At 43.8% G+C, this 25,206-nt stretch overlaps 2 protein-coding genes across 8 annotated transcripts in view; one reads left to right on the forward strand and one right to left on the reverse strand.

Annotated features, from left to right (window-relative positions):
- Positions 1–10,836, reverse strand: part of ACOX3 (acyl-CoA oxidase 3, pristanoyl) — a 65,050-nt gene extending 54,214 nt beyond the window's left edge. For 2 of the 6 annotated variants that reach the window (XR_012158736.1, XM_073342625.1), the window contains exons 1-2: positions 10,500–10,836; positions 3,270–3,454 (exon numbers count right to left, since the gene is read on the reverse strand). Coding sequence is in view for 5 of the 6 variants with exons in the window: in XM_073342625.1 (XP_073198726.1) it covers positions 3,270–3,437 (168 nt within the window). In the remaining variant the exon portion in view is untranslated. Of the gene's footprint in view, positions 1–3,269; positions 4,090–5,001; positions 5,164–8,298; positions 8,335–10,499 lie in introns of those variants that run through there. The other 4 variants (XM_073342626.1, XM_073342627.1, XM_073342623.1 and 1 more) reach the window with 4 other exon arrangements.
- Positions 10,837–11,731: 895 nt separating this feature from the next.
- The window catches only part of TRMT44 (tRNA methyltransferase 44 homolog), a 33,413-nt gene continuing 19,938 nt past the window's right edge, over positions 11,732–25,206 (forward strand). For both annotated transcript variants that reach the window (XR_012158737.1, XM_073342629.1), the window contains exons 1-4: positions 11,732–11,992; positions 16,923–17,040; positions 18,777–18,996; positions 22,042–22,110. Coding sequence is in view for 1 of the 2 variants with exons in the window: in XM_073342629.1 (XP_073198730.1) it covers positions 11,791–11,992; positions 16,923–17,040; positions 18,777–18,996; positions 22,042–22,110 (609 nt within the window). In the remaining variant the exon portion in view is untranslated. The remainder of the gene's footprint in view (positions 11,993–16,922; positions 17,041–18,776; positions 18,997–22,041; positions 22,111–25,206) is intronic.

The following is a 25,206-nucleotide window of genomic DNA, read 5'->3' on the forward strand; positions in this document are numbered from 1 at the left end:
TTCTCCTTAATTTTCCCACCCCTAGTGGTTTTTTTTTTCTTTTAAGACCCCAAAAGGGAGTGATGGGCTGAATAGCCCATCCCCTCAATATTTTGTTTACTAATTAGGCCAAATTTTTGACACCCCAGTTTTGGTCAAGGTAGATAAAAATCAATACTTTAAAATAAAATAAAAAAAACTCATTTTTTTTCATTTAAATTAAATACAGGTTATTTTAAAAAAAGTAAACCTAGTTAAAATTAGATTTGAAACTGACAATCTATGTTAAGGCCTAAACTTAATATCTATTAAAATAATTTAAATTAAATACAAAAAATAATATAAATTACTACATATTTTTGCCTAGTTTTAATGAAGGTCAAACCACTGAACTGGTAGAAGTGACTTACTAAGCACCTGGAACTAGATTTTGTTGAAGTGCTAAACCAGCTTTTGACAACAGTAGTCTTTTCTGCCGGTGCAGAGAGAATATTTTCTTCATTACAGTTTATTCAACGTGTTCAGTTCAATTACTAGATCATTCAAATTTAAGAAACCAAATGGAAGTTGAAAAAGCAGAAAACACTTGTTTTCCTCTTCCAATCTATGAATAAAAACTAGGTGTGAGAGGATGAAATCTACTAGTTCTAAAATATCGAAAGACATGGTGACCGGAAACAATCAGTTCAATTTACTAACTACAGATAATGCTTCCTCTGTTTCATAAATCAGCTAGTTTTAAATACAAACCATGTTTTGATTATTTTTTTATTAAATAAAATTAGTTTTAATATGCTGAATACATAAAAAAAAGTTAAAGTACAGTTGTGCATTTTTAATTAAATATTCCATCCAAATCACAGGTTAAAAAAAAAATCTTCTAGTAAATAAGAAATGCATCATTCACCTTTTTCTAATAAAATACGTAAACACTAACAATCTGAATAAAGGTTAACTTAAGCTTCATAATCGCTTAAATGTACATAGATATTGTGTATCCTCCTGATTAGTGAAAAGAAGCACCAAATTTAGTGTAAAGACTATATTTAGTTGCAAATCAGCATGTTTTAATGGTTACCAGCCAATGAGAATAAACCTCTCTTTAGGAAAATAACTAAAGTACAAATGCAAAACATGACTAAAATCGATGATTTAAATCAAGATTTTCTGCATGCTGATTTAAAATCATGATTAAAAGCAGTCATTTAAGTCACTGATTTAAAATCAGTCCACCCTGATTTTGGTCCATCGATTTCTTGTTTTATTTTTTGGTTTACCAGGCATGATCTTAATACAGTTCTTTAATTATGGTCATAGGCTTTTTGTTTAGACTAATTTTGTTTTGTTTTTGTTTCCCCTTTGCAGTTTCTCTCATTTATTGGAACATTTGATAAACTTTTAATTAGTTTTTATTAGTTGAGCTTACAATTAGGGTCAATTTGTAGTCCCAGTTATTACAACAGTGTTATCTGCCTGTGCAGCTCTGCAACTCCCTGGTACAAAAGAGTATTTTTGTCCTTTAGCTTTTTAGTAGGTCAGCCAGACGCAGAGCAAGGTATTTACGATCCCTCTGATCTTTTAAGGTTTGTGTATCTAAAGCCCAGAGATATTTTTGTGATGCTAGCAGACCAGGTGCCAGCTCAAGCCAAAGTCCCCACATCTCAAGTGAATACTGGCAAATATATAGCTGGTATCAGTCTGGCTTGCCTGTTTGTAAGTATTGTTAAAATTGGTTCTAAGAAAGTGTTTAGACTTCATTGAATGCTTGTGACTTGATTTGTTGCATGTATTAATCTCACTTATAACATCTGTTCCCATATTGTATGGTAATATTTGAGTGGTTGTATTGTGAGCCTTTGTGACTCACCAAACAGGAGAGAGACATTAACTAGGGTGAAGTGCTGATCTTCAATAGAAGACGTTAAGTCCTGTCCAACAGGAAAGGTCTATCAGCACCAGAAGCACTATTGTGGGACATTAAAGAGGACAAAAGACATTTGTTCTGCCCTCCTCCATGTGAAGATGAGTCATGCAAGTGGATTCCTCCCATCAGGGCAGCTTGCAGCTCAGGACATACAGCAAGAGGGGATAAAAACTCCTAACTATCCCTGCTTGGATTCTGGGGGTTGGGAGGAGGAAAGGGTTTTCTAACATAAGCAAGAAACCCCCAGATGTTTAGTCTGGGTTAGCCCTAAAGGACATATACAACTTTTTTATTATAGCAGCTCTATTATCTTTTGAAACTTAAAATTGTAACTCATTTGTGTATATATGTTTACCTGTTTTAACCTTATAAATAACTCTCTTGTTTCCTTTTCCTATTTAATAAATATTTATTAGCGTTTACTAGAGAATTGGCTACAAGCACGGTCTTTGGTGTGAGATCTAAAGCGCAACTGACTTGGGGTAAGTGACATGGGGGTAACCTTAATATTGCTGTGATTCTTGGTGAAGGGATAATCTATCTCAAAAATATGATCACCTGGGGGCTGCGATCGCTCAGAGTACCCAAAGGGACCGACTCTATGTTAATGCTTTTTATAGTGCCTGAAGAGTGTCCACATGATAACAGGTGGTGCAATCTAAGGGCAGGTCTACACTTAAAATGCTGCATCAGGACAGCTGCACCTGTGCTGCTGTCGCGCTAAAGTAAAGATGCTCCTATGCCGACGGGAAAACGTCTCCTGTTGGCGCAGTTAATCCACCTCCCCGAGACACGGTAGCCATGTGGATAGAAGAAGCTCTTCCGTCGATGTAGTGCTGTCTACACGGCAGGTCAGGTCAGGATAACTATGTCAGTCAGGGGTGTATATAGGGTAGACCTGGCCAAAGTATAGAACTCACCATTTGGGATTTGTGCCCGGTCTCCTAACAGCCTGCCCTGCGGCTGGTACTCCTGCTCTTGAGTCAGCACAGGCAGCACTACAACTGGATAGGCTCTTACGCAAATATAGTAGGCCACTGCTTTGTTAATTGGAAATGGAGACTTTAATTTGGTGTCTGCTGTAATTTAGTATTGCTTCCCTATATTCATCATTAGTAGTTAAATAACAAAAAGTGATATCTGATCAGTGCATTGAAAGAAGTATTATTTAGAAGTCAGTTCTACTCTAAAAAGTGACTACATAAAAATGGTAAACCACTTGAGTGCTGATAGTCCTCCAATGCCTCTCTCCTCAACACTGACCCCTCATTTATTACTTCAACTTATGCCCTCCCCTTCAAAAAATACCCTCACTTTCCCCAGACAACATAGCAATCCTTGGAAAAAAAACATGAACAAAACTTACCTTGAATTGGATGAGATCTTCTTCATCTATAAACACTGCCATCTCCTTCCAGCTGAAGGAAGCCCTCTTACGGTACTCACAAAGTGGCCCCTCAGGGAAATCTGGTAGCAACATGTCCCAAGAACTTTGGTGGCAAGTGGCTTCTTTCAGATCACTAGTCGATGCCATCTTGAATTTAAACACTTCTGCATCCAACAAGAACATATCTCCAATGAACTAAAACACTGAAAATGTCTATTTTTTCCCCACAAGTACTTTTATCAGTGGATAAAAAAGGGAATTAAAGAGTGTGTCAGTATGTACCTCATCCTTTGAGGCCCTAGGGCCCTACTACACCCTGCCACAAAAGAAGAGCAGCAAAGGTGGGTCTCAGGTCTTCTTAGAGAGGCCTCATTCGAAGCAGCCAATCAGACCCCAGTAGGCTCTGTTAAAAGGAGCTGCAGGGGCTTAGCAGCTCAATTCCTGGCTAGGGCCAGAGGGACATGGAAGGGTACTCTGCTCTAGCCAAAGGGAGCTGGACAGGCTGCATTAGCTAAATCTGTGAGCAAGAGGAGCTGAGAGCTGTAGCCCTGAAGTAATAGGCAGAGGTAAAAAGGCTTGGTTCAGGAGCAACCAAGTAAAGGAAGCAGCACATTGCTTCTATTTATAGGGTCTCTGGGTTGGGGCCTGGCATAGTGGGTGGGCCCAAGTACCCCCATCAGCTAAAGGGGAAATGGCCCAAGCCCTGAGAAGGGGATAAGGCTTATTTAGAAGCCCAAACAAAGGGCTGGAAGTTAAGGGCTCAGGGACAGGGCTGAAAGACTCTGTTTGGTGGACTCTTGGTTACTGCACCCCTCTTCCCCCCCCCTCAAAATCCCCCAAAAACAGAAACCCCAAACCTTGAGATGACCTGTCTGGAGAGTTGATGCAGAGATAACTGGTGAAGACAAAGAGGCTCCAGGGAGACAACCCTGGGGGCGGTGCTCTCTAACAGGGCAGGGAAGGACTTACAGTTAGCCCAGAAGGATCTGAGAACGGAGCCCAGAAAGGGAGCTGAAGACACAACAAGGGTTCAGCAATAGTTCTTGTTGGGCCTTTGTTACCCCAGAAGGGGTTCATTCATGCCTACTGACTGTGTTTGACTTGACTGGAGGGTTGAGCCACTGAAGATCTACCTAGTGAGGTTGGCTGCCCACAGGGGTGCCTGGAGAAAAAGAAGATGGCGGCCCCACACCCAGCTCACAGAAGTAACTTCTGAGAGGTGAGTGCATCCCATCACAAAATTCTTCATTAAATCCATACATAATCATTCAGAAGGGACAGGGACTACACACTCAACTGTTAAGACTGGCCTTCTCTTTTTCTAACTTAACTGATTTAGTACAAGTTAAATAACTGTTTTTGATCAGATACAAATGGCTTATACACTCATTAAAATGTGAACTGAGCAATGTGAAAAAATATAATTTATGCATATTAATAAAACTAGATAAAAGGAAGATTTAGATAAAAGGAGCAGCAGAAGAAAGTGCTGTGATTTAAACATCAGTAAAAAGATTAGCTCGCTCCCAAATGAAACACTGTAATAAAATATCAAAGCATCTCCACACATGCAAAAAAAACCCAACAAAGCGTAAAATGCAGGAGATGAAAGCATTTCTTTTCTTCCCTGACTTGCCAGTTAATGTTCAAACGAACTATTCCAAAGGGCATTTGTCAGTCAGCACTTTATAACCAAACATTTTATTCTCACCGTATCACCAAAGTGACCAATGAGTGCCAGGAAGCCAAGGATCACACTGAAGCCAAACTAGACAGAAGTGATGTTGGCAGGGAGACAGAACTTTGGGGAACTGGCAGGAGCTCTGACCTCCTCTTCCATTGAGGTCATCTGCCCTTGTGTTATCCCGTACACCTATGCAAAATGCATGTAAAAATGACTGTAAAATACTACCAAATCAGCATGGTATCACTCTGTACCTGCAGTACACAGGTATAAATGAGAAGGGCAGAATCACTACCCGGCCCTTTGCATCCACAGGCTATTTAGGGTATGTCTTCACTGCAGAGTTAACTCATGCTCTTACTTGGGTGTTGCTTCTATGGCCCTTCCCATCCACACACATAAGCCCTCATGCAATCCAGACTAGCTGAGTAAAACTTTCACTCCGGGTAGTAACCCACCCACTTTGCAGTGAGACCTCAAGCTAAACCACTTGAGTGCTGATAGTCCTCCAATGCCTTCCCCCCACAATGCAATGGGAAAGTCATAGAGCGTCTCCTCTTACTGCATCACAAAGAACCATGGGAGATGCCCCTAGATATCCTACCAACACATGCTGGGGGGGGCACAGTACCAGTGAGGACACAGTAACTTGGATAGGGCTTTGCAGTGTGGATGTTCACATTGAAGACAGGCTAACCTGGGTGCTGATCACCCAAGCTAACTCTGCAGTGAAGACATATCTTCAGAAACAAACAAACAAACAAAAAAACAAAAAACAAAACAAAAAAAAACCAAACCATCTGCAACCATTGTATCAAGACACAGTTGCATTGAGAATAGACTAGATTAAGCCCCCCGTGAAAGGGATACCCTCGTGACAGCAGGGACGGCCACTGCATTCTAAACTTGTATTTTCAGCCACTTAAAACTTCCCCAAAATACTGACTTTTTAGGCTGCAATGACTTAGAAGCCTAACTCCTTTTTGTAATTTCTGAAGACCTCTCCCCACCCAAGGACTAAAATTGATGTGTTCTAACATTGCCCTGGATCCAGCAAACTGTGGGTAGAAGTCTCAATAAATACCTACAAATACAAATTGTTCATCTCACAGGATCCAGACAGCTATGTTAAAATGTTACCTTCTCATCTAAATCATTGCTTTCACTATTTCCATGAAAAACCCTTCTTTTCTACCTGCTTGTAATTTTTCTCAAATATTTTCCTTTAGGCTGAAATACAGAATCATAGATTATTAGGGTTGGGAGGGACCTTAGGAGGTTCATCTAGTCCAACCCCCTGCTCAAAGCAGGACCAATTTTTGCCCCAGATCCCTAAATGGCCCCCTCAAGGATTGAACTCAGAACCCTGGATTTAGCAGGCCAATGCTCAAACCACTGAGCTATCCCTTCCTCCCGACATCACATGCATTAAACAAGTGACTTGGAAGGGGGGAAGCCAGGAAAGCTCCCCTATTCTCCTCTCTAAATTATCTAGTTCCTGGTTCTTGTTACACACTGAAAAACTTCCTAGACAAAGAATGTACCTCTTCCCCTGCACGCTTCTTTTGTTGTTGTTTATATTACCATTTTCTAGGTAGATTACAATGTACTAATGTGTTCAGACTGGCAGTGTAACCTTTGGCTGAGCACAGAGGTTTTGTTACCATGTCTTTCATTTGATAGACTAATATATGCATTCATGTTACTTTAATTGATGCACCTAGATGTGGAGGCAACAGGTGGCGTTGTAAATCCTTAAATAAACAAATAGCTCTCTCCATGGTTTTCAGGTCTTTACTGACTTCTGCTCCCCAGCTAGGAATTTCACAAATAAATCACTCCAAAGGTGTTCATATTATTATCATTTTGTAAGCAAACATGGAATTCACCCTCCCTCTGACCTTACGCTATGCTCATAGTCCACATATAAATTACTCATCGGAGACACTTAATGACAAAATACAGGGTCTAGAATTCAAACTCAGCTTTTGTTTAAAAGTGCACTGTCTAGTCAATGAGAGTTTGTTTTAAAAGGAATAACATTTATACTGCGGCATTTGGAACCCCTCCCAAATATTGCAGAATCCTGCTGATAGAGGTCTCCATCCTGCAGCTGGATCTGTACAGGCAGAAATCTGTGCCTGTGCGGAGTACCACTGAATTTAACAGGACTCCATGGGGGTGTGAAGATTTAGTTGCAGGATCAGGGCCATATAGCTCAATTATGCCCTACAGAGATACCATGGGGTGCACTGGAGAATCTCTGGAAGCATGCACAGAGTGCCTCCGCTGTTACACCATTCCACAGGGTGCAGGACACTCTCTCCCTGCAACCCGCCAGCTGCATCTTATTCTCCACCCCTTTTGAAATAGCTTGTGCCACTAGACCTACACAGTCCTGCTGCTGCAATTGTACTCAGTAGGGGGAACATGGGAGCAAAGGAAGGAAGTGTCATGGTCCAGATTCACTCAAATATTTAGGTACCACTGCGATCCACAAAATTAATCCTGCTTATCTTCCACCTAAACTGTAAGTGCCTAAACAAGTGCCTAAGGGACCTATAGTGTAGACAAAGCCTTATACAGCAAAAATGGAGGCCCTAAGTTTCTGCCCCAGAGAGGCAGCTGGACGTGTCTCATGCCTAAGCCCCAGCATGATTCTCAAACCAAGTGAAAATAGGTGTTGCCTGGCCTACCTTGCCTGCGGGGCCTTATCCAATAGGCATCCTTTGAGCATGCCTAACTGCACACACAATGGTTGGGGGGAGGGAAGGAGGTCACCTTCCTTACTATCTTTAGTCCAGTTATTCGGGTAGTCCCCTAGGATGCGGGAGATCCCAGTTCAGTTCCTCCTCTCCCTAATGAGAAGGGATTTGAACGGGGTTCCCCTGCTCTCAGATAAGAGCCCCTGCAGGGTCTGATCCATTGCCTGGTGATGCAATACCTATGTCTCTGCTGATTTAGGCCCAAGTGCTCTTTCATCCCATTGTACACCCACACAGAGAGGGGGCAGATCCTCAGCTGGTGTAGACTATCATAGCTCCATTGAAGGGAACAGAGCTAATAATCACCAGCTGAGGATCTGCTTCAGGGACTCGACATAATCAGATTTATATGAATTTGAATCCTTTTGGTTTGTGAGATAACGCTACCCTGATCTCTACTCAGAGACCCATGGCCAACTCGTTTATTAACTTGATCTTGGATTAACTCCTTTTGAGTTAACAGAAAGCAATCTTGAATTACTGTTACAATGAAAAGAAAAGGAGGACTTGTGGCACCTTAGAGACTAACAAATTTATTTGAGCATAAGCTACAACTCACCTCATCGGATGCATTCCTGTAGCTCACGAAAGCTTATGCTCAAATAAATTTGTTAGTCTCTAAGGTGCCACAAGTCCTCCTTTTCTTTTTGCAGATACAGACTAACACAGCTACTACTCTGAAACCTGTTACAATGAAAGTTTGAGTTAATCAAACTGCTGTTAGGTAAACTGTTTAAAAACAAAAGTTACCGCCGGGGCCCACCCCCCTCAAACACACATCAATTTTGGTCTTTGTTCCCCATCTTATGATCTCACCTTCTCTCCTCATCCACCAGCCTACAGGCTGCTGAGGATCTTGTTCTTGCAATCAGCTCTTTTATATTGTGTTTCAAACCTGAACAGTGAGGGAGGACCCTCCCAATGTAATCCCAGATATGAGTAGAAGGAGGGGGGAATTCAAGCCATGATGATTGAGGGGAAGAGATAGATGGGAAAGGCATAAAAATCAGCTTGCAGTGAGCCATAAAAATGCCAGAAATTAATCTGCATGCAAAAATGGGCAGAACCTACTGGGTGAAAATCTGAAAAGCCTGAGTTCCACTAAAATCAGGCCCATGGAGTGCCCACTTGGTGGTGTAGACAGAGGAAGTTCTCTGCTACCTCCTACTGCAACCTACTCACAGCTTACCAGAAGGTTGCATACTTGTTCATGTGGGCTGACATCCTGTGTTATCATGCGGCTGGAGGTGGGGGACTGGTTGGAGTGGAGCGTGGGACCCAGCTGGGAGGGAAGGAGGCAAGGGGGCTGGCTGAGTGTATACCCTGGCCTACGTAAACGACGAATGAGCAAGTGACCCTTTAGTTTACCAATAATGGTTTCACTCTTCTCTTTTCCCACTTCTCTCTCTTCTCTATTTTTAACCCCTTAGCATCTCTTTCCCCACAACCTGATCCTCTTAGAATGATGCCACAGCACAGCTTTGCAGTTGTGGGTGATAATGTTTTGGAAGAGGAGTGGGCGGTAGAATTTCTGGGTGCCATCCTTCAGACACACAGGAGAGTTAGCAGCCTGGCATTGGTGCAGTGAAGATGCTGAGGAGCTGGCTTTAGAAGAGAAACAGAAAGTAACAGGCAATGGAAAAGAGCTTGAGCTGAAGCAGAAAAATAAACAAACTATTTTTCTGACACTCAGGCAATAAAAAAAAGGGCAAGTCCATGGGGTGGTGAACTGGGCAGAAAGTCAGAGCCTCAAACCAAAGGATACAGGTTAGACTGATCTGAAGCAAGGAGGAAAACAAGATCAGAATCCTGCAATGAATGATGCAAGTGTGTAACTTCATGACATGGTAGCTCCATGGAGCTCAATGAGATGATGCATTTGAGTAAATTAATGCTCATATGTAAGCATTTGGAGAACTCGGGCCTTTTGTGTTTTTTAAAAATTCCATGACTTTCTTTACATCTTGGGATTTGTGTGTGGATGTGACTGTAAACAACTGGACCTGTTTCACGGAAAGCTGCCAAGTTAAAAATGGGGCACATGGGGGAACTCTCTTTAGTAGTGAAAATTCATAATTGTGTAATAATAGCTGCCGATAAATCAGTACAGAACCATTTGCAATAAACTGCTGAGAAATAACAAGGCACAAATAATGCAGCCCAGACACGCGTGAGCGATCGGCGTTCAGGGAATGGCATAAAGTGAAAGAACGGTCACTTATCAATACCACCACAGCAGCCCGACATGCTCCTTGGGAAAGGCCCCTGCAATATAATGCACAACCATCAGCGTGAAATAATTAAAAACGCGGTACAGAAATGACCCTCTGCTGTCCAGCCAGCCAGAAACGCAACAACAAAGAGGGAAGAGTAAACTACACACTGAACAACCTGTCAAGGTTTTATTAGAGAACCCTTTATATATATGGATTACGACCCACGAGGGACCCTTTCAGCGGGGAATGACTATCACACTTCACCGCCCCAGGGCCACCACCTGGCCTGTCTCCCTCCCCGGCTGTGGGTGAGGAGAAGGGGCCCGTGAATGGGACCCTGGGAAGCGAGGGAATCAGACACTGGCACAGAGGAGAGCTCGCCATGGCCCTATGCGCGGATCAGCTGCTTCTGCTGTTGCCTTTGGCTTCTCCCCTTCGCTGCCAGGCTGGCTCTGGGGTGAACCCCCCCAGGACGCAGCCACCGGGAAGGGGGCAGCCACCGGGACCCCCACCGGGGCGGAGCGTCCGTCACTCCCTCACTTACCGGCCGCCGCCCCAGCCTGCCTCGCCGCAGGAACTGACGGAACAAGCCTCCGCCTCGCCCGCCTCCGCCCCGCCGCCCGTGACACGCTCGCTCCGCGACGCCGGCCGGGCCCGGGGCCGGGGCCGGGCACATGGGGCTGCTGGCGGGGGCGATCGCGCTGCGGGACAGCGCCGCGCTGCTGCCCCGGGGCTTCTGGGCCGCCGTCAGCGTCTGGCTGGAGAAACCCCAGGTGGTGAACAAGAGACTGAGCGGCTCCCGCATCGAGGCGGAGAGGAGAGTCCCCGCCCCGGCGGTGGCTGGGCGCAGGGCCGGGCCGGGCCGGGGGACGGGGGCAGCGGAGGGGAGGGGGGTGACTGGGGGTGGGGGGAAGGGGCCCGGGGATGGGAGTGGGGGGAGGGGGGTGACTGGGGATGGGGGGAAGGGGCCCAGGGCAGAGGAGGGGAGGGGGGTGACTGGGGATGGGGGGAAGGGGCCCAGGGCAGAGGAGGGGAGGGGGGTGACTGGGGATGGGGGGAAGGGGCCCAGGGCAGAGGAGGGGAGGGGGGTGACTGGGGATGGGGGGAAGTGGACAGGGGATGGGAGTGGGGGGAGGGGGGTGACTGGGGATGGGGGGAAGGGGCCCAGGGCAGAGGAGGGGAGGGGGGTGACTGGGGATGGGGGGAAGTGGACAGGGGATGGGAGTGGGGGGAGGGGGGTGACTGGGGATGGGGGGAAGGGGCCCAGGGCAGAGGAGGGGAGGGGGGTGACTGGGGATGGGGGGAAGGGGCCCGGGGTACAGGAGGGGAGGGGGATGACTAGGGATGGGGGGAAGGGGACAGGGGATGGGAGTGGGGGGAGGGGGATGACTAGGGATGGGGGGAAGGGGACTGGGGCAGAGGAGGGGAGAGGGGTGACTGGGGATGGGAGGGAGGGGAGAGGGGATGGGGATGGGGGGAAGGGGACAGGGGATGGGAGTGGGGGGAGAGGGATGACTGGGGATGGGGGGAAGGGGACCGGGGCAGATGAGGGGAGAGGGGTGACTGGGGATGGGAGGAAGGGGACAGGGGATGGGGATGGGGGGAGGGGGATGACTGGGGATGGGGGAAAGGGGACCGGGGCAGAGGAGGGGAGGGGGGTGACTAGGGATTGGGGGAAGGGGACAGGGGACAGGAATGGGGGGAGGGGGATGAATGGGGATGCTGGGAAGGGGACAAAGGCAGAGGATGGGAGGGGAATAACTGGGGACTGGGGGCAAGGGAGGGAAGAGGAGAGGCAAGTGACTGCTGGGGATGGGGCTGTCCCTCCTCACACAATGCTGGAAGCTCTCTGGAGTGATTTCTCTAGCATGATTGCTCAGGAGGATTGGGAAATGCCAGCCTTCATTAAAGAACTTGGGAAAGAGAATCAGCCTGAGACAGATGCTCTCAGCCTCGATGTGGTCCTCAGAACTCTGTTCCCTAAAAGTCACCTTCACCATTGTTCCACTGCACCAAGAAAAGAAATGGTCATAAAAGGTAATTTAACAAAGGGGATGAATGACAACACAGAGCCAGAGTTGTGGAAACTAGCTGGGGCTTTCATATGTGCAAATTTCAGCTGCCTCCTGGACCCATAGCAAGAGGGGATCATAGAATCATAGAAGACTGGGTTGGAAGAGACCTCAGGAGGTCATCCAGTCCCTTGCTCAAAGCAGGACCAACACCAACTAAATCATCCCAGCCAGGGCTTTGAAGCTGGGCCTCAAAAACCTCTAAGGAAGGAGATTCCACCACCTCCCTAGGTAACCCATTCTAGTGCTTCACCACCCTCCTAGTGAAATATCCAACTATCCAACAATACTATCCAACCTAGACCTCCCCCACTGCAACTTGAGACCATTGCTTCTTGTGCTGTCATCTGCCACCACTGAGAACAGCCTAGCTCCATCCTCTTTGGAACCCCAAAGCAAAGGATGATAGCAAAGGAATTAAGTCACCCTGGAAATTCCTGTGATGGTATCAAGGTCAACAGTGTCAGGTGAAAGGTAGTGAAAGGTATTTCCCACAGGTGCTAGCAGAGTGTGTCTGACTGTTTTGTCTTTAAACATATTAGTAAAATACTTCAGACACTACTTTTTTGCGGGGAGGGCAGTAGGAGAATTTGAAATGTGAACATCAACCTTTTAGATAAATGGGCTGAGGGGTTGTCTAGTTTCATTGCAATGACACTGTTTTTCCTCTCCAATGCACCTTCCCAATCTTAATTATCTTTCCTCATAATCTCACATTTCTTATGGGAGTGGATAAAGTAGTACCTACAATAAGAATACCTCCGATATCTTCCATTGAAATACTATTTTCAAAATACTGACCATCAATAGGCCTCTGTGAATCAAACGAACACATCCTTCAACCTACAGAAATATAGTAAAGCACTATGTAAATGCTAAAGATGGGATTTTCAAAAACACTTAACAGAGGCAGGCACCCAATTCACATGGAAAGTCAACAGGAGATTTTGAAAATTCCACCCTAAATATTTATTATTGAATTTGGTATGTCTGTTACCCTGATATTGGATCCAAGTGCACTTTTAAAGGACACTGACAGCCTCAAACTAGAATCCAGCCTTTAAAATACCATATTTTTTCAGCTCCTCTTCTAATCTTGAAAAACCTATTACCACCCAAAATGAAGCACTGAGAAAATTCCAGCTTCTACTAGATTTCTTCACAGCCTCATGCTTTACACTATTGCTAAATTTAGCCTGTCTGTTCCATTCTTGTGAACAAGGAGGATATTGAAAGAATGCTTGTCTATTTTAAGAAGAAAGTAGAAGTATGGTGGGGGGACTGGTTGGAGCTCCTACAGAAATAGGCCAAACAAAAACACAGCTGGCAGTGTAGGTGTAATGGTAGATTTACAAAGCTTGACAATAGCCTTTGAAAGTATAGAACTAAAAAAGGACATCTGCAGCTGTAGAACCTGACGTGGCTTGTAAGATTTTTCAAAGCAACTGGGGTCTCTCTGTCTCTTTCAAACTATCTTTTGCTTAATAATCCTGGTATTTAGGGTTGCCAATCCACCAGGATTGGCCAGGAGTCTCCAGGAATTAAAGATGAATCTTTAAAGGATGTCATATGATGAAATCTCCAGAAATACGTCCAACCAAAATTGGCAATCCTGCCTGGCATGGAATTTTAAGCTTTCCTGAACAGACACATATAGTAATGTGTTCTATGTACAGACCATCTTACTTTTTATGACCCTGATCCTGCAGTGTATCCATTCAGAGTGGATCTTTACACCTGTGTGTAATCCCATTGAAGAAATACGCAGGGTGTGGATTGAATTCTGATACTGGTCCTTGGAAAGGAACCTCAATCCAAAAGCGAGTAAAGTAACTGATCTAAGACACCAACACTGATAGCTGCCTTGAAATACTCAAATGTCTTGGAATTCTTACTCAGTACCTTTTCTGAAACCATTTACCGTGTGTATTGTACTTCTGAATAATTTTTTGAGGATGGAAAGAAAAATCACTTATCTCATGTTTTTATTAGTCAACAGCCCTGTGTCTGGTTGTTTTAAAACTTTCCCAGGGGATTCCATCCATACGGAATAGCTTGGTAGACATGTTACAAAAAAAGAAAAGAAAATGATTTCGGAACATTCAGTTTAGAATGGGTTTATATAGTCTCACATCAGATAGGGGACTGGGTAAAGATGGATTTTGTTTATTAAGGTCATGCTTACCAAATCCAGTGCTGTACAAAAGTGCAGTGCTATCTAAATGTGTTCATACTAGTCACATCCTTTTCCTGATCCTCCATTCCTGGTGCCCTGTGACTATGTTGTTGTGTTGGAATGTATGTTTTGATGAAAATAAATAGAAAAGGACAAACACATACTGACTTATTTTGTATTGCTGCCAACTGAAGGGTGTTGGAGAAATTCAACAGCAAAATATTTGCTAGAGGATACTTTTGTGGTTACCTTTATAAATTAATAATGCCAATGTAGACCAATAACAGCAGTGATAATTCTTTTATAGCAATGCCATATGGAACATATTAAGCAATTTAGGGTTATTTTATAGGAGGCTATATGGATATATTGAAGATGTGGGAGGTAAAATCAATAGCATGTGAGGACTAGTTTATGTCATGCTATTTATGGTTTGTGGCCCTCCTCTTTGTTTTTCCTTGATAGGAAGTTTAAATGAAATACTGTTTAAAGTTATGTAGGAGTTAACCTTGGTATGCACACAATTCATGTTAGAAAATGAGACTTGATAGCTAGATGGTGCAGGCATTTCAGGGCCTGATCCTTAGCTGGTGTAAGTCAACATAGGGAGGAGGGACAGCTCAGTGGTTTGAGCATTGGCTGCGGGGGAGGCAAGGCTCAGTGGTTTGAGCATTGGCCTGCTAAACCCAGGGTTGTGAGTTCAATCCTTGAGGGGGCCATTTACAGATCTGGGGCAGAAATTGGGGATTGGTCCTGCTTGGAGCAGGGGGTTGGACTAGATGACCTCCTGAGGTCCCTTCCAACCCTGATATTCTATGATTCTAACATAGCTCCATTGACTCTGTTTTGGGACCGTGTTCTACCTGACATCATTTGAAGATTATAAATGTCATTGGACCACTAAGATGGTGGTTGGGTTTTACTCAGTTTCCTTTTGTTTTAGAAAATAACACTAAGGAACTTGCTTTCTGCTATGCGAAGTCATCCAGAAGTATCATCTGGCTATTTGTGTGCTGTCTGCTTGTACCTAGAAGGTTGTGTTAAGAGCAAGGAGTGAGGTTTAAGAACACTAGGACATACCATTTGATGACAAAAAAGGGAAGTTAATTAAAGCTAGCCTTGTACAGTATATGTTAACAAGATTTCAATCAACAGCCAGATTATTTGACATCTCCCATCCTTGCATTAACAAGGAAAAATGGTGTGTGAAAGTTTTGTCCACCCTCGCCCACAAAAAGTACAGTTTGGGAGCTGTGTGGTTATGCTTCCTCAGTGCTATGTGTGTAATTAAGTGCCCAAGTGCTGCATTGTGCCTTTCAAACCTTTTTTTTTTTTGGACACTGAGCTGAGTATTTATCTATCCTAAGTACATCTGCTGCTGCTGATTCATTTTACTGGTGAGGTTTTTGACTGCCTACCTTGCAAAGAATCTCAAAGATCGTTGTTTGCAATTAAACACAAGGAGGCAGTTGTGATTGCTACAGATGCAGAATACAGCAGCCCATTATACTGCACTTCGTCAGAAGGAAGTTATCTTCTGAGAGAAAGAAGAAATGCTAACTTACCAAAAACCAAACAAGGCTCCTGTACCTGAAATGTATGACAGATGCTGTTGGGGTTGGTATTCGAGGGGCAGATGGGAATATCTGGCTTTTACATTAATGTTTTATCATCACAAACAACAAACCAGTTATATATAAAATTGTATGTGATATCTATCCTTCCCCCTCCATTTATATGCCACTTGTCTTCTTAGACCCATATCCTTCAGACACTTGGCACATGCATAAGTTTGCTCATGTTCTCAGTAAGAGTATTGGAGCTAATAGGACTGGTCAGATGTGTCAGTATTTGTAAGATCAGGGCATTAGGTCAGAGGCTAAAAAGTAGATGGAAATGAGAGGAGAGAGCTCTCACTCCACTAGCCGAGAGGGAGTGGTCGTGTAGGGGAGCATTGCTTGCTGAAGTTGTGGAGAAGAGAGAGTGCTCTTCTCTGATTTTTGGTCCCTCGCTCTTACTTTAACCCTTGCCTTGCTCCACAGTCCTGAAAACACAACTTCAGCTGAAACCCTGCACTAGGCCAGCTCAGAGATCCAACGGGTTCCCTTTGGGGCAGGGCCTTGTCTTTATGTGGGGGATCTGGATATTACTACAGTTGAAATATAATAGTAGTATTTTTTCCAGTTTTGAACAGGTTAGTTCACAAAGTGGTTGATAGGTATCTTCCTGCTCTTTTGCATTACAACAGCTATGTACCACCCTTGGTAGTTGTATCTCCCTTAATTTGGAATTTACTTTCCAGGCTTCCAATTTTAAAGAGACAGTGAATTGCAATGTTATAGTGGTAAATGACTTTCAGTAATAGATATCTGGCCACATATTGATTATACCACATGGTCCCTTAGAAGTCAACTAACATGTTTTTGAGTTAAGCACACATGCAAGTCTCTGCAGGGTCAGGGCCTTAGAAATGCTGCAAAACTGCAAACTGTATAAAGAATCAACAGTTTTAGATGGCAGAGCTGTTTCTTATACTACACCTCTCCTGAGCATTAGGTTCCTTTCTCTGCATCTAAATACAGCTTGCTTCACTAAGTTGTGCTCTGGTATAAGCAGCAAAATATTAGCTTCTTATTTTGCGTGGCTTAGAATTACCCACGTTTCTACACAACATAATAGTTTGAGCCAGTAATATTCCACAGTTTACAAAACTTTTCAGATACCTTTAATGGGACTGTGACCTTTCTACCATTGGAGGAAAATGATGAAGGAAAATATCAGGTTAAGAAGTGCAACATTTATCAAATTCGACTTACACACGCTAAAGATGATGAATGGTGAGTGCTGGGGAGAGAAAGGGTAAGCAAACCTCTGCATTGGCGTAAGATGACACCCTCCTCTTCTATAATGTGTCTGGATGGCTTGATTTGTGTTATATAAGGCCTGATTCATGTGATAGGGTCCCCTGCTCCTTATTTAAGCTATGATCGTCCTATGGTAGTATGTGCACACCTGCATCCATTCACTTGATCTAAAATTGTTAGCTCACTGTTCTCAGAGACCTGAACTGAGTGCATCATCTTAGGGTATGCCTATACTACCCGCTGGATCGGAAGGCAGCGATCGATCACGTTATTCACGTAGCTGAAGTTAGATAACTTAGATCGATTTCCACCCACCCCCAGTTTAGACCAGGCCTTAGTTAGGGCTTGATCCTGCTCCTTTGAAGGCAATGGGAATTTCACACTGACTTTAATGGGGGAAAGATCGACCCCTCAGATCCTTATTGAATGAATCATTCTGTGGATCACAGTCTCATCTTGCCGTAATAGAAAAGTAACCTTTTCATTTAATCAATTCTGCTTTCTTTTTATAATTGCTAGATGACAGTACTGAAGTGGAATTAGCTAGATATTAAATGTTTCTTGGTTAATTGAAAAATCCCAAATTTGTATCTGTACAACTAAGCCTGTTCCAGTTTTGCATGGATAGGATTATGAATTGTTCCATCTGACTTCCTTAAAAATGTTTATAATTTGGTCACAGTCACTTCTGAAGTCTACTCAGAGTAAAGTTAAGCACTTGTGTGTTTGCAGTATCAGGGTCAAAGTTGGAGATTTCTCCAAGTTGGGACATGGTACTTTAAAATCATGAAAATTAGACTTGGGGAATGCCTGACTGATCACCCAAAGCACAGTCCTGCAAGGTACTGAGCACTCTAGTTCTGATCCCACAAAGCACTTAAACACACACTTAGCATTTAAGTGTGTGAGTAGTCCCGTTGACTACTCACATGTTTAAGTGCTTTGCTGGATCAGGGCCAGAGAGCTGAGTCATCGTGCAGTGTCAAGTTCCTAGTCTACACCTCGGCCAGTGCTGCAGTGTATACCCATGTGTAATGTCTGGTTTAGCTTTAAATGCCTTAAACAATGGGAATTCTATCACATATTCTGGGAGACTCTTCTACTGCCTGACAGAATTCATTGCTGAGATGTTTTTTCTTTTACTCACTCTGTTTTCTGTTATTTTCATGTATTACCTAGTTGTTTCTTATTCTGTCCCTTGCACCTCCCTGAATATCTCATTTTCCTCTTGGATCTTTATACCCTTCACATAGTTGTGTAATGTTATCAAATCTCCTGCATAGGCCCCAACCCGGTTAACAGTTATGTGATTAACATGATGCACATGAATACTCCTGTTGAAGACAATGGGGCAACTGAAGTGAGCAAAGTTATGTGTGTACTTAAGTGTTTGCAGGATTGGCGTCCTAGTCTCCAGATAGCCAAGCTATAAATATCAATTCTTCTGATCTTTCCTAGTATGTCAGTTCCTTTCTTCAATGCACAGAGTGGGATTTTCAAAAGCACTCATCATTGGGAGCCACTAACTACAATGGGAGCAGTTAGGCCAATGCTGAGTGCTTTTGAAAATCCGGCCTTATGATGTATGCAAAAGATAAAAGTAATAAAGCTTGTGTTTAGTGGCTTCTGCTGTTTTTTTCTCTTGACCGAGCCTTTCGTTCAATCATTGACATACACTGTATTTATTCAGATTTCTTATATTTTTAAAGGTCTGTATCTGTTTTAACTTCATCTCCAGAAAACTGGGTCGCAGATGGAATTGTATACCCCAAAACAACGTGGCTTGGAAGTGAACTGTTGTCCAAACTGGCCAAATGGTCCACAGAGAAAAAGCAGAGTGAGTTTAAAAGTACACTCTCGCTCATTTCTGTGGCTAAATACAGCAGGGTTTATCAAGAGCTAAAAGAAAAATACAAAGAAATGGTAAAGGTAAGTGTGGCAATAAAATCTAGAGTCCCATTCTCTCATAGTGTTTTCTGCTTCCTAGTGAGACTGGGGTCTTAGTTAAAAAAGAAGAAATCTATTTGAAAATCATTAAATTAAAATTTGTTCTTGATTTTAAAGTTCCCTGTGTATGTGAAGAGAGTTCAGTGTTATTACATAGTGTTGGTGGTAGTTATGAGTCAAATTGAAATCTGCATTATTAATTCGTAACTGGGAGAAAATGAAGAGCAAGATCGCATCTGAGGTGCAGAGCCTTGGTGTGCTGCCGATAATATTTTCAAAAGCATCTGAGTGACTTAGGAGCCTACGTCCCATTTTTCAAAAGTGACTTATGCACTTAGGAGCCTAAATCTCACTGAAAGCCATTGTTGCTTTAGGTGTTTAAATACCTCTAACAGCCTGGCTCTAAGTGACTTGGGAAAATGGGACTTAAGATCTTAAGTGACTTTGGCACTTTTAAAAATTTTACCCTCAGTGGCTTGCTTTAGGCCTCTGCTGCCAATATTTTACCATCAGGTTTCCTAAAAATTTCCACCCTAGGCTTTGATAAATCCTGTGTGCATTCACATGTGTGGGAATGTTTGCTTGCCAAGCATTTGCTCTTCAAGAATTATTTTTTGAGCTCCAGGGATCCTTCATCTCTATTGAGGGTGAATTCCCCCCAAGCCAGGGAAACCATCTCAACTGTCCCTTCAATCTGGGGGTGGCATTTTAACAAGACTTTCCTTTCTGTGTCAGCCTATTGTTGTGGTTGGTGCATAGTATATATGTAGCTGCCCACTTCATGCTCCTTTCAAGGGAGTCACTGCCTTCAGCCGGCCCAACAATGCTAGGTAGGCTTGACATTGTGTACTGCCATCTCAATATCCTAGACCACCAGTTCCTCGCTGGTTCCCTTGAAGTCAGTGTGGTGAGAATTAACAGGGGCTTGAAACACACTGTCCCTGGCCGACAGCTCTGAAATGGACCTCTGATTGGGACCAGTTGGGTCAGAGAGATTCTCCTATGGCATTTGTGTACGAGAGGAGAGCTTTAGCACCCCATTTCCCATCCAGTTCCCTCGAATGATATGTTTTGTTCTATCCCAAATCCTTTGCTTCCAGTGCTTTTCTCTTCCTTCCCTGGTTCTGCACAGGTGTTAGTCCAGCTCTAGAAAACAGGATACAGGTACAGTAGGGCTGTGATTCACCTTACTTCCTGGCTCCCCAAGTAGCTCTCCTTTGATGAGTGACAGGGCAGACCTAGTTCCCTCTTCTCACTCACTTAGGGCCTGATCCAAAGCCTATTGAAGTCAATGGGAGTCTTTCCATTGACTTCAGTAGACTTTTAATCAGGCTTTAGGCACCGGAGTCTGATTCTGTGAGGTGCAGAGTGCCCTCTATTCCCACTGAAGTTAAATGACTTCACCCAGAACTTTGAAAGATTAAGCTATGAGTCAGTCATCCCAAGGATCAGTCAGCCCAGTACACAACCAGTGGATGCGGTCTTCTGGGCCGTGTCAGCTCCATGAACTGTGGCCAGGATTGGTCACTACGCTGCCAAAGATTCAACAAATCCTTTTATGAACAAGTGGTGTAAAAATGTTACAGGGATATTATCTTCCCCATGGGAGAAATATCAGTATAAATAAGAGGGGGCTGGTCTTGTGGCCAAGACCTCTGACTCATGAGATCTGGCTTTAGTTCACGGCTTTGCAATAAGCAAATCACTTAGTCTTTCTGTGCCTCAGTTCCCCATCAGTAAAGAGGGTATAATGCTTATTTTCTCCTCCCCTTTGTCTGTCTTTTTTATTTAGATTGTAAGCTCAAGATTCCATTATACTAAGTTCATTTCCTGCTGTGACCTATAGGCACCTAAATTCCCTCTAAGGTGCGTGGCCGTGCAGCAGGCTATCAAGGGCCATGCAGGTAGGGAGAGGCACCTCTCCCCTGGCCCCTGGCTGCTGTGGTGAGACAGGGCTGGGGGAGTCCTTTCTCTCCCCACCACAGCGCCGGCAGCCTGCACCCAAACTCCTCATCCTGGCCCCACCCCAGAGCCCACACCTCCAGCCAGAGCTCTCACCCTCCCGTACCCCAATGCTGTGGCCCAGCCCTAAGCCCCCTCCTGCATCCTGAACCCCTCATCCCCAGCCCCACTCCAGAGCCTGTGCCCCCAGCCAGAACTCTCATCCCACCACACCCCAACCCTCTTCCCTAGCCCTGAGCCCCCCTCCTGCACCCCAGACCCTTCATCTCCAGCCCCACAGCCAGAGCCCACATTCCCCTGCACCCCAACCCTCTACCCTAGCCCTGAGCTCCCTCCCACATTCCGAACCCCTCGGCCCCACCCCCGCCACACATCACTTCCATATTGGTGCACGTAACAACATTAATTCCGCACATGGATGTAAAAAATTAGAGGGAACATTGATAGGCACTGCTGTAATACAAATAATAATCTTTCCAGTGGCAGACGTAACCATACCAATGGAGGTGAATTTTCCTGAGTCACATAATAAGCACCTGCAATGTACTAGAGAACATGTGGTGGGCTTTGTTCCATGTGATTTGCACATCTGGAACCATAACTGGTCCTGAAACTTAGCTTGACTGAATGACTGCAGATGTTCTCTATCCTAGTGTGTGTACACAAGTTAGTTTATTGTGTGACTCACAAAAATTTACGCAGTCTTTCATATTCCTTATCATGGGGCAAGATTTTTTTTTAATTAATTGGAAGGTTAGAATTCCATAATGTTCAGTGATAGGTTAAAGATGGGGTGACTATCATAGACTATCAGAGTTGGAAGGGACCTCAGAAGATCATCTAGTCCAACCCCCTGCTCAAAGCAGGCACAATCCCCAATTTTTTTTTGCCCCAGATCCCTAAATGGCCCCCTCAAGGATTGAACTCACAACCCTGCGTTTAGAAGGGCAATGCTCAAACCACTGAGCTATCTCTCCCCAAGGCCAGTCTAGTTGAGCATGTTCTTTAAAGAGGTGTGGTTAAAATGATAACGCAATTGGTAATTTTACCTCTGTTTATCTGAAGGTGTGGCCTGAAGTAACAGATCCCGAAAAATTTGTATATGAAGATGTTGCCATTGCTACTTATCTGCTGGTAAGTGTCTGGTAATAGACTAGCAGAATTTTAAAAAAGACTAGATTACGATATCTGGGGTAGCAAAAATGGAATAGTGGTTAGAGCAATAGACTTGAGAGTAGAAATCTGTATTGTATTTCTGGTTCTAACACTGACTTCCTATCTAATCTGATATGAATTACTTCAGATGAGATTTTCAAAGCAGTCTAGGAGAAGATGTAGGTGCTTTTGAAAAATTCACCCTTAAGTCCCATTTTCAAAAGAAACTCAGGGCCAGATTTTCAAAAGTATTTAGGCATCTAAAAATGCAAATTGGTGTCTACTTGGATTTATCTGGATCTTAAATACCTTTGAAAATCTGGCCTTTTAGGCTCCTTAGTCACTGAGGCATTTACGTTTTCAGAGGAAGTCTAAATGCCTTAGATTGCTCTGAAAATTTCAGTCATAACCTCTGTGATTCAGCTTCTTCATCTGTAAAATAAAATATTAGTGAAGATACTCCCGCATGGACCGTGCTTTATAATGCAATATGATTGCTTACAATTTTATTTTCAAAGGTAACATTTGTAGATGGATACCAATATTAGGATAATACAGTCACATTCTTTAGGGGTAAGATGATCACATCTTGTGGAATATTCTTAACAGTTTTTTGTTTTTGTTTTTAAATGTACTTTGTGACAATGGCTGTAAGTTTAACCTGTTGTGTTCCTTGAGATAATGTATGTCCTATGAAGTGACAGTAATTCTTTTAGTAACAGTTGTTAAAATGATTGTTATTGGTTACAAAAGCTACTCTGACATTACCCAGGGTACAATCTGGACTGTCGAACAGCTGTGTCCTCTCAATTCTCCAACCTGGGGTGCCTTTTACACTGATTTGCTGTGTGCCTTTTACACTGATTTGCTGTGAGAGCCACCACTCCTGGTTTGCTCACAGACAGCTTCCAGCATGTAAATTATTCCCAGCTCTATAGTGGCCATAGCCAGCCACGCCTGAATTATACTGCAGCGTAACACTAGAAAATTCCTCGTCCCAAACTTGTCCCCAGAAATGTGAATGTTATACTGCCCAGACTGCTCTTTCCTTCTGGACAATATAAGCTCATAGAAAGTCCATAGTCTCATAGAAAGTAAGCTTAGGAGGTTTTCATGTCAAGGTTCCTTCCCCACTCTGAACTCTAGGGTACAGATGTGGGGACCTGCATGAAAACCTCCTAAGCTTACTTTTACCAGCTTAGGTTAAAACTTCCCCAAGGTACAAACTATTTTACCCTTTGCCCTTGGACTTCCACTGCCACCACCAAACTTTATCTGGGTTCCTGAGAAAACGTTGTTCGGAAACGTCTTTCCCCCCCAAAATCCTCCCAACCCTTGCACCCCACTTCCTGGGGAAGGTTTGGTAAAAATCCTCACCAATTTGCATAGGTGACCACAGACCCAAACCCTTGGATCTTAGAACAATGAAAAAGCATTCAGTTTTCTTACAAGAAGACTTTTAATAGAAGAAAAAGTAAAAAGAATCACCTCTGTAAAATCAGGATGGTAAATACCTTACAGGGTAATTAGATTCAAAACATAGAGAATCCCTCTAGGCAAAACCTTAAGTTACAAAAAAGACACACAGACAGGAATATTCATTCTATTCAGCACAGCTATTTTCTCAGCCATTTAAATAAATCATAATCTAACGCATATCTAGCTAGATTACTTACTAAATTCTAAGACTCCATTCCTGTTCTGTCCCCGGCAAAAGCATCACACAGACAGACACAGACCCTTTGTTTTTCTCCCTCCTCCCAGCTTTTGAAAGTATCTTGTCTCCTCATTGGCCATTTTGGTCAGGTGCCAGCGAGGTTACCTTTAGCTTCTTAACCCTTTACAGGTGAAGGGATTTTTCCTCTGGCCAGGAGGGATTTTAAAGGTGATTACCCTTCCCTTTATATTTATGACACCCCCTGTGACTGGAAGGGCCTCCCTAACCTTGTTTGCCACATGACCTTGCTCTCCTCCTTCAGCACTTGTTTCACTCTCCTGATCTGTCAATCTTGTAACCCTTGTCCTCCTTGAGCCACTTTTATTATCCCTAGTCCTGTTATATCTCATTTAGGTAGTTAAGCTGATCGGGGCAGGACGTGTCCCTACTACATTGGCCCAGAAAGAAACATTTATCCTTATGGCATTAGGCAAATAATAAGTAATTTATGTTTATAAATTAATTGCTCTGAGATCATCCAATGAAAAGTGCTTTCTAAGTAAGGTCCCGTGTGCAATATGGCGAATAAAGACCTATGTTATGTGACAAGGCCAGCTCTGACATACGCGACTGAGCTGCACTGTGCTGCAGCAAACTCAGCATCCTGCAGCAACGCTAGGAGACTAGGAATTGTTCGACATATTTCATTTAGTATTATTAAATAATGCTAGCAATGCCCCCACTGTATGAAAATAATATACAAGCAGTGCATATGATTTATTTGCACTGTGGCAGAAGGATTCCACTTCTATGAGGCTTAGGAGCTGCCCAGCAGAGTGCATGGTTGGCAGAGGTGTGCGGTTGCATGAGGGACAGAAGAAGTCAAAGTGTGGTTTGTGTTAAGGGAAGTAGGTAGAGGTTTCCCATTCTCTCTCCTAAGTTGTGCGGGAGTTTTACTCCATTTGCGTAGGGCTTGTGAGTGCCTCATGGTAGCCACTCTCCTCAACTACACAACTTCCAAGATGCACAGAATTCTAGCTGTAGCTCACGAAAGCCTATGCTCAAATAAATTGGTTAGTCTCTAAGGTGCCACAAGTACTCCTTTTCTTTTTGCGAATACTGACTAACACGGCTGTTACTCTGAAACCTGTCAAGACAGTGCTCCATTGAAGGCAGCAGTGGATTAGGCACCATTTGGGTATCACTGGATTCTACCCCCAGCACTGCCACTGGACTGATATGTGACTGTGACCTGGTTATTTTGCCTGATTGTACCCCAGTCTCCACACTCATGAAAGGTAGCATCTTAGAAATCTATAGGTAAAAGCAATAAATTAAGGTCTAAGTAGTAATACTATCATTCAGACTTTTCTGCCCACCACCTATGGGGAAAATGGATCAGTAGGGCAGATTGCTTC

Source organism: Lepidochelys kempii, chromosome 4, assembly GCF_965140265.1.
Source record: "Lepidochelys kempii isolate rLepKem1 chromosome 4, rLepKem1.hap2, whole genome shotgun sequence".
Classification (NCBI taxonomy): Eukaryota; Metazoa; Chordata; order Testudines; family Cheloniidae; genus Lepidochelys; species Lepidochelys kempii.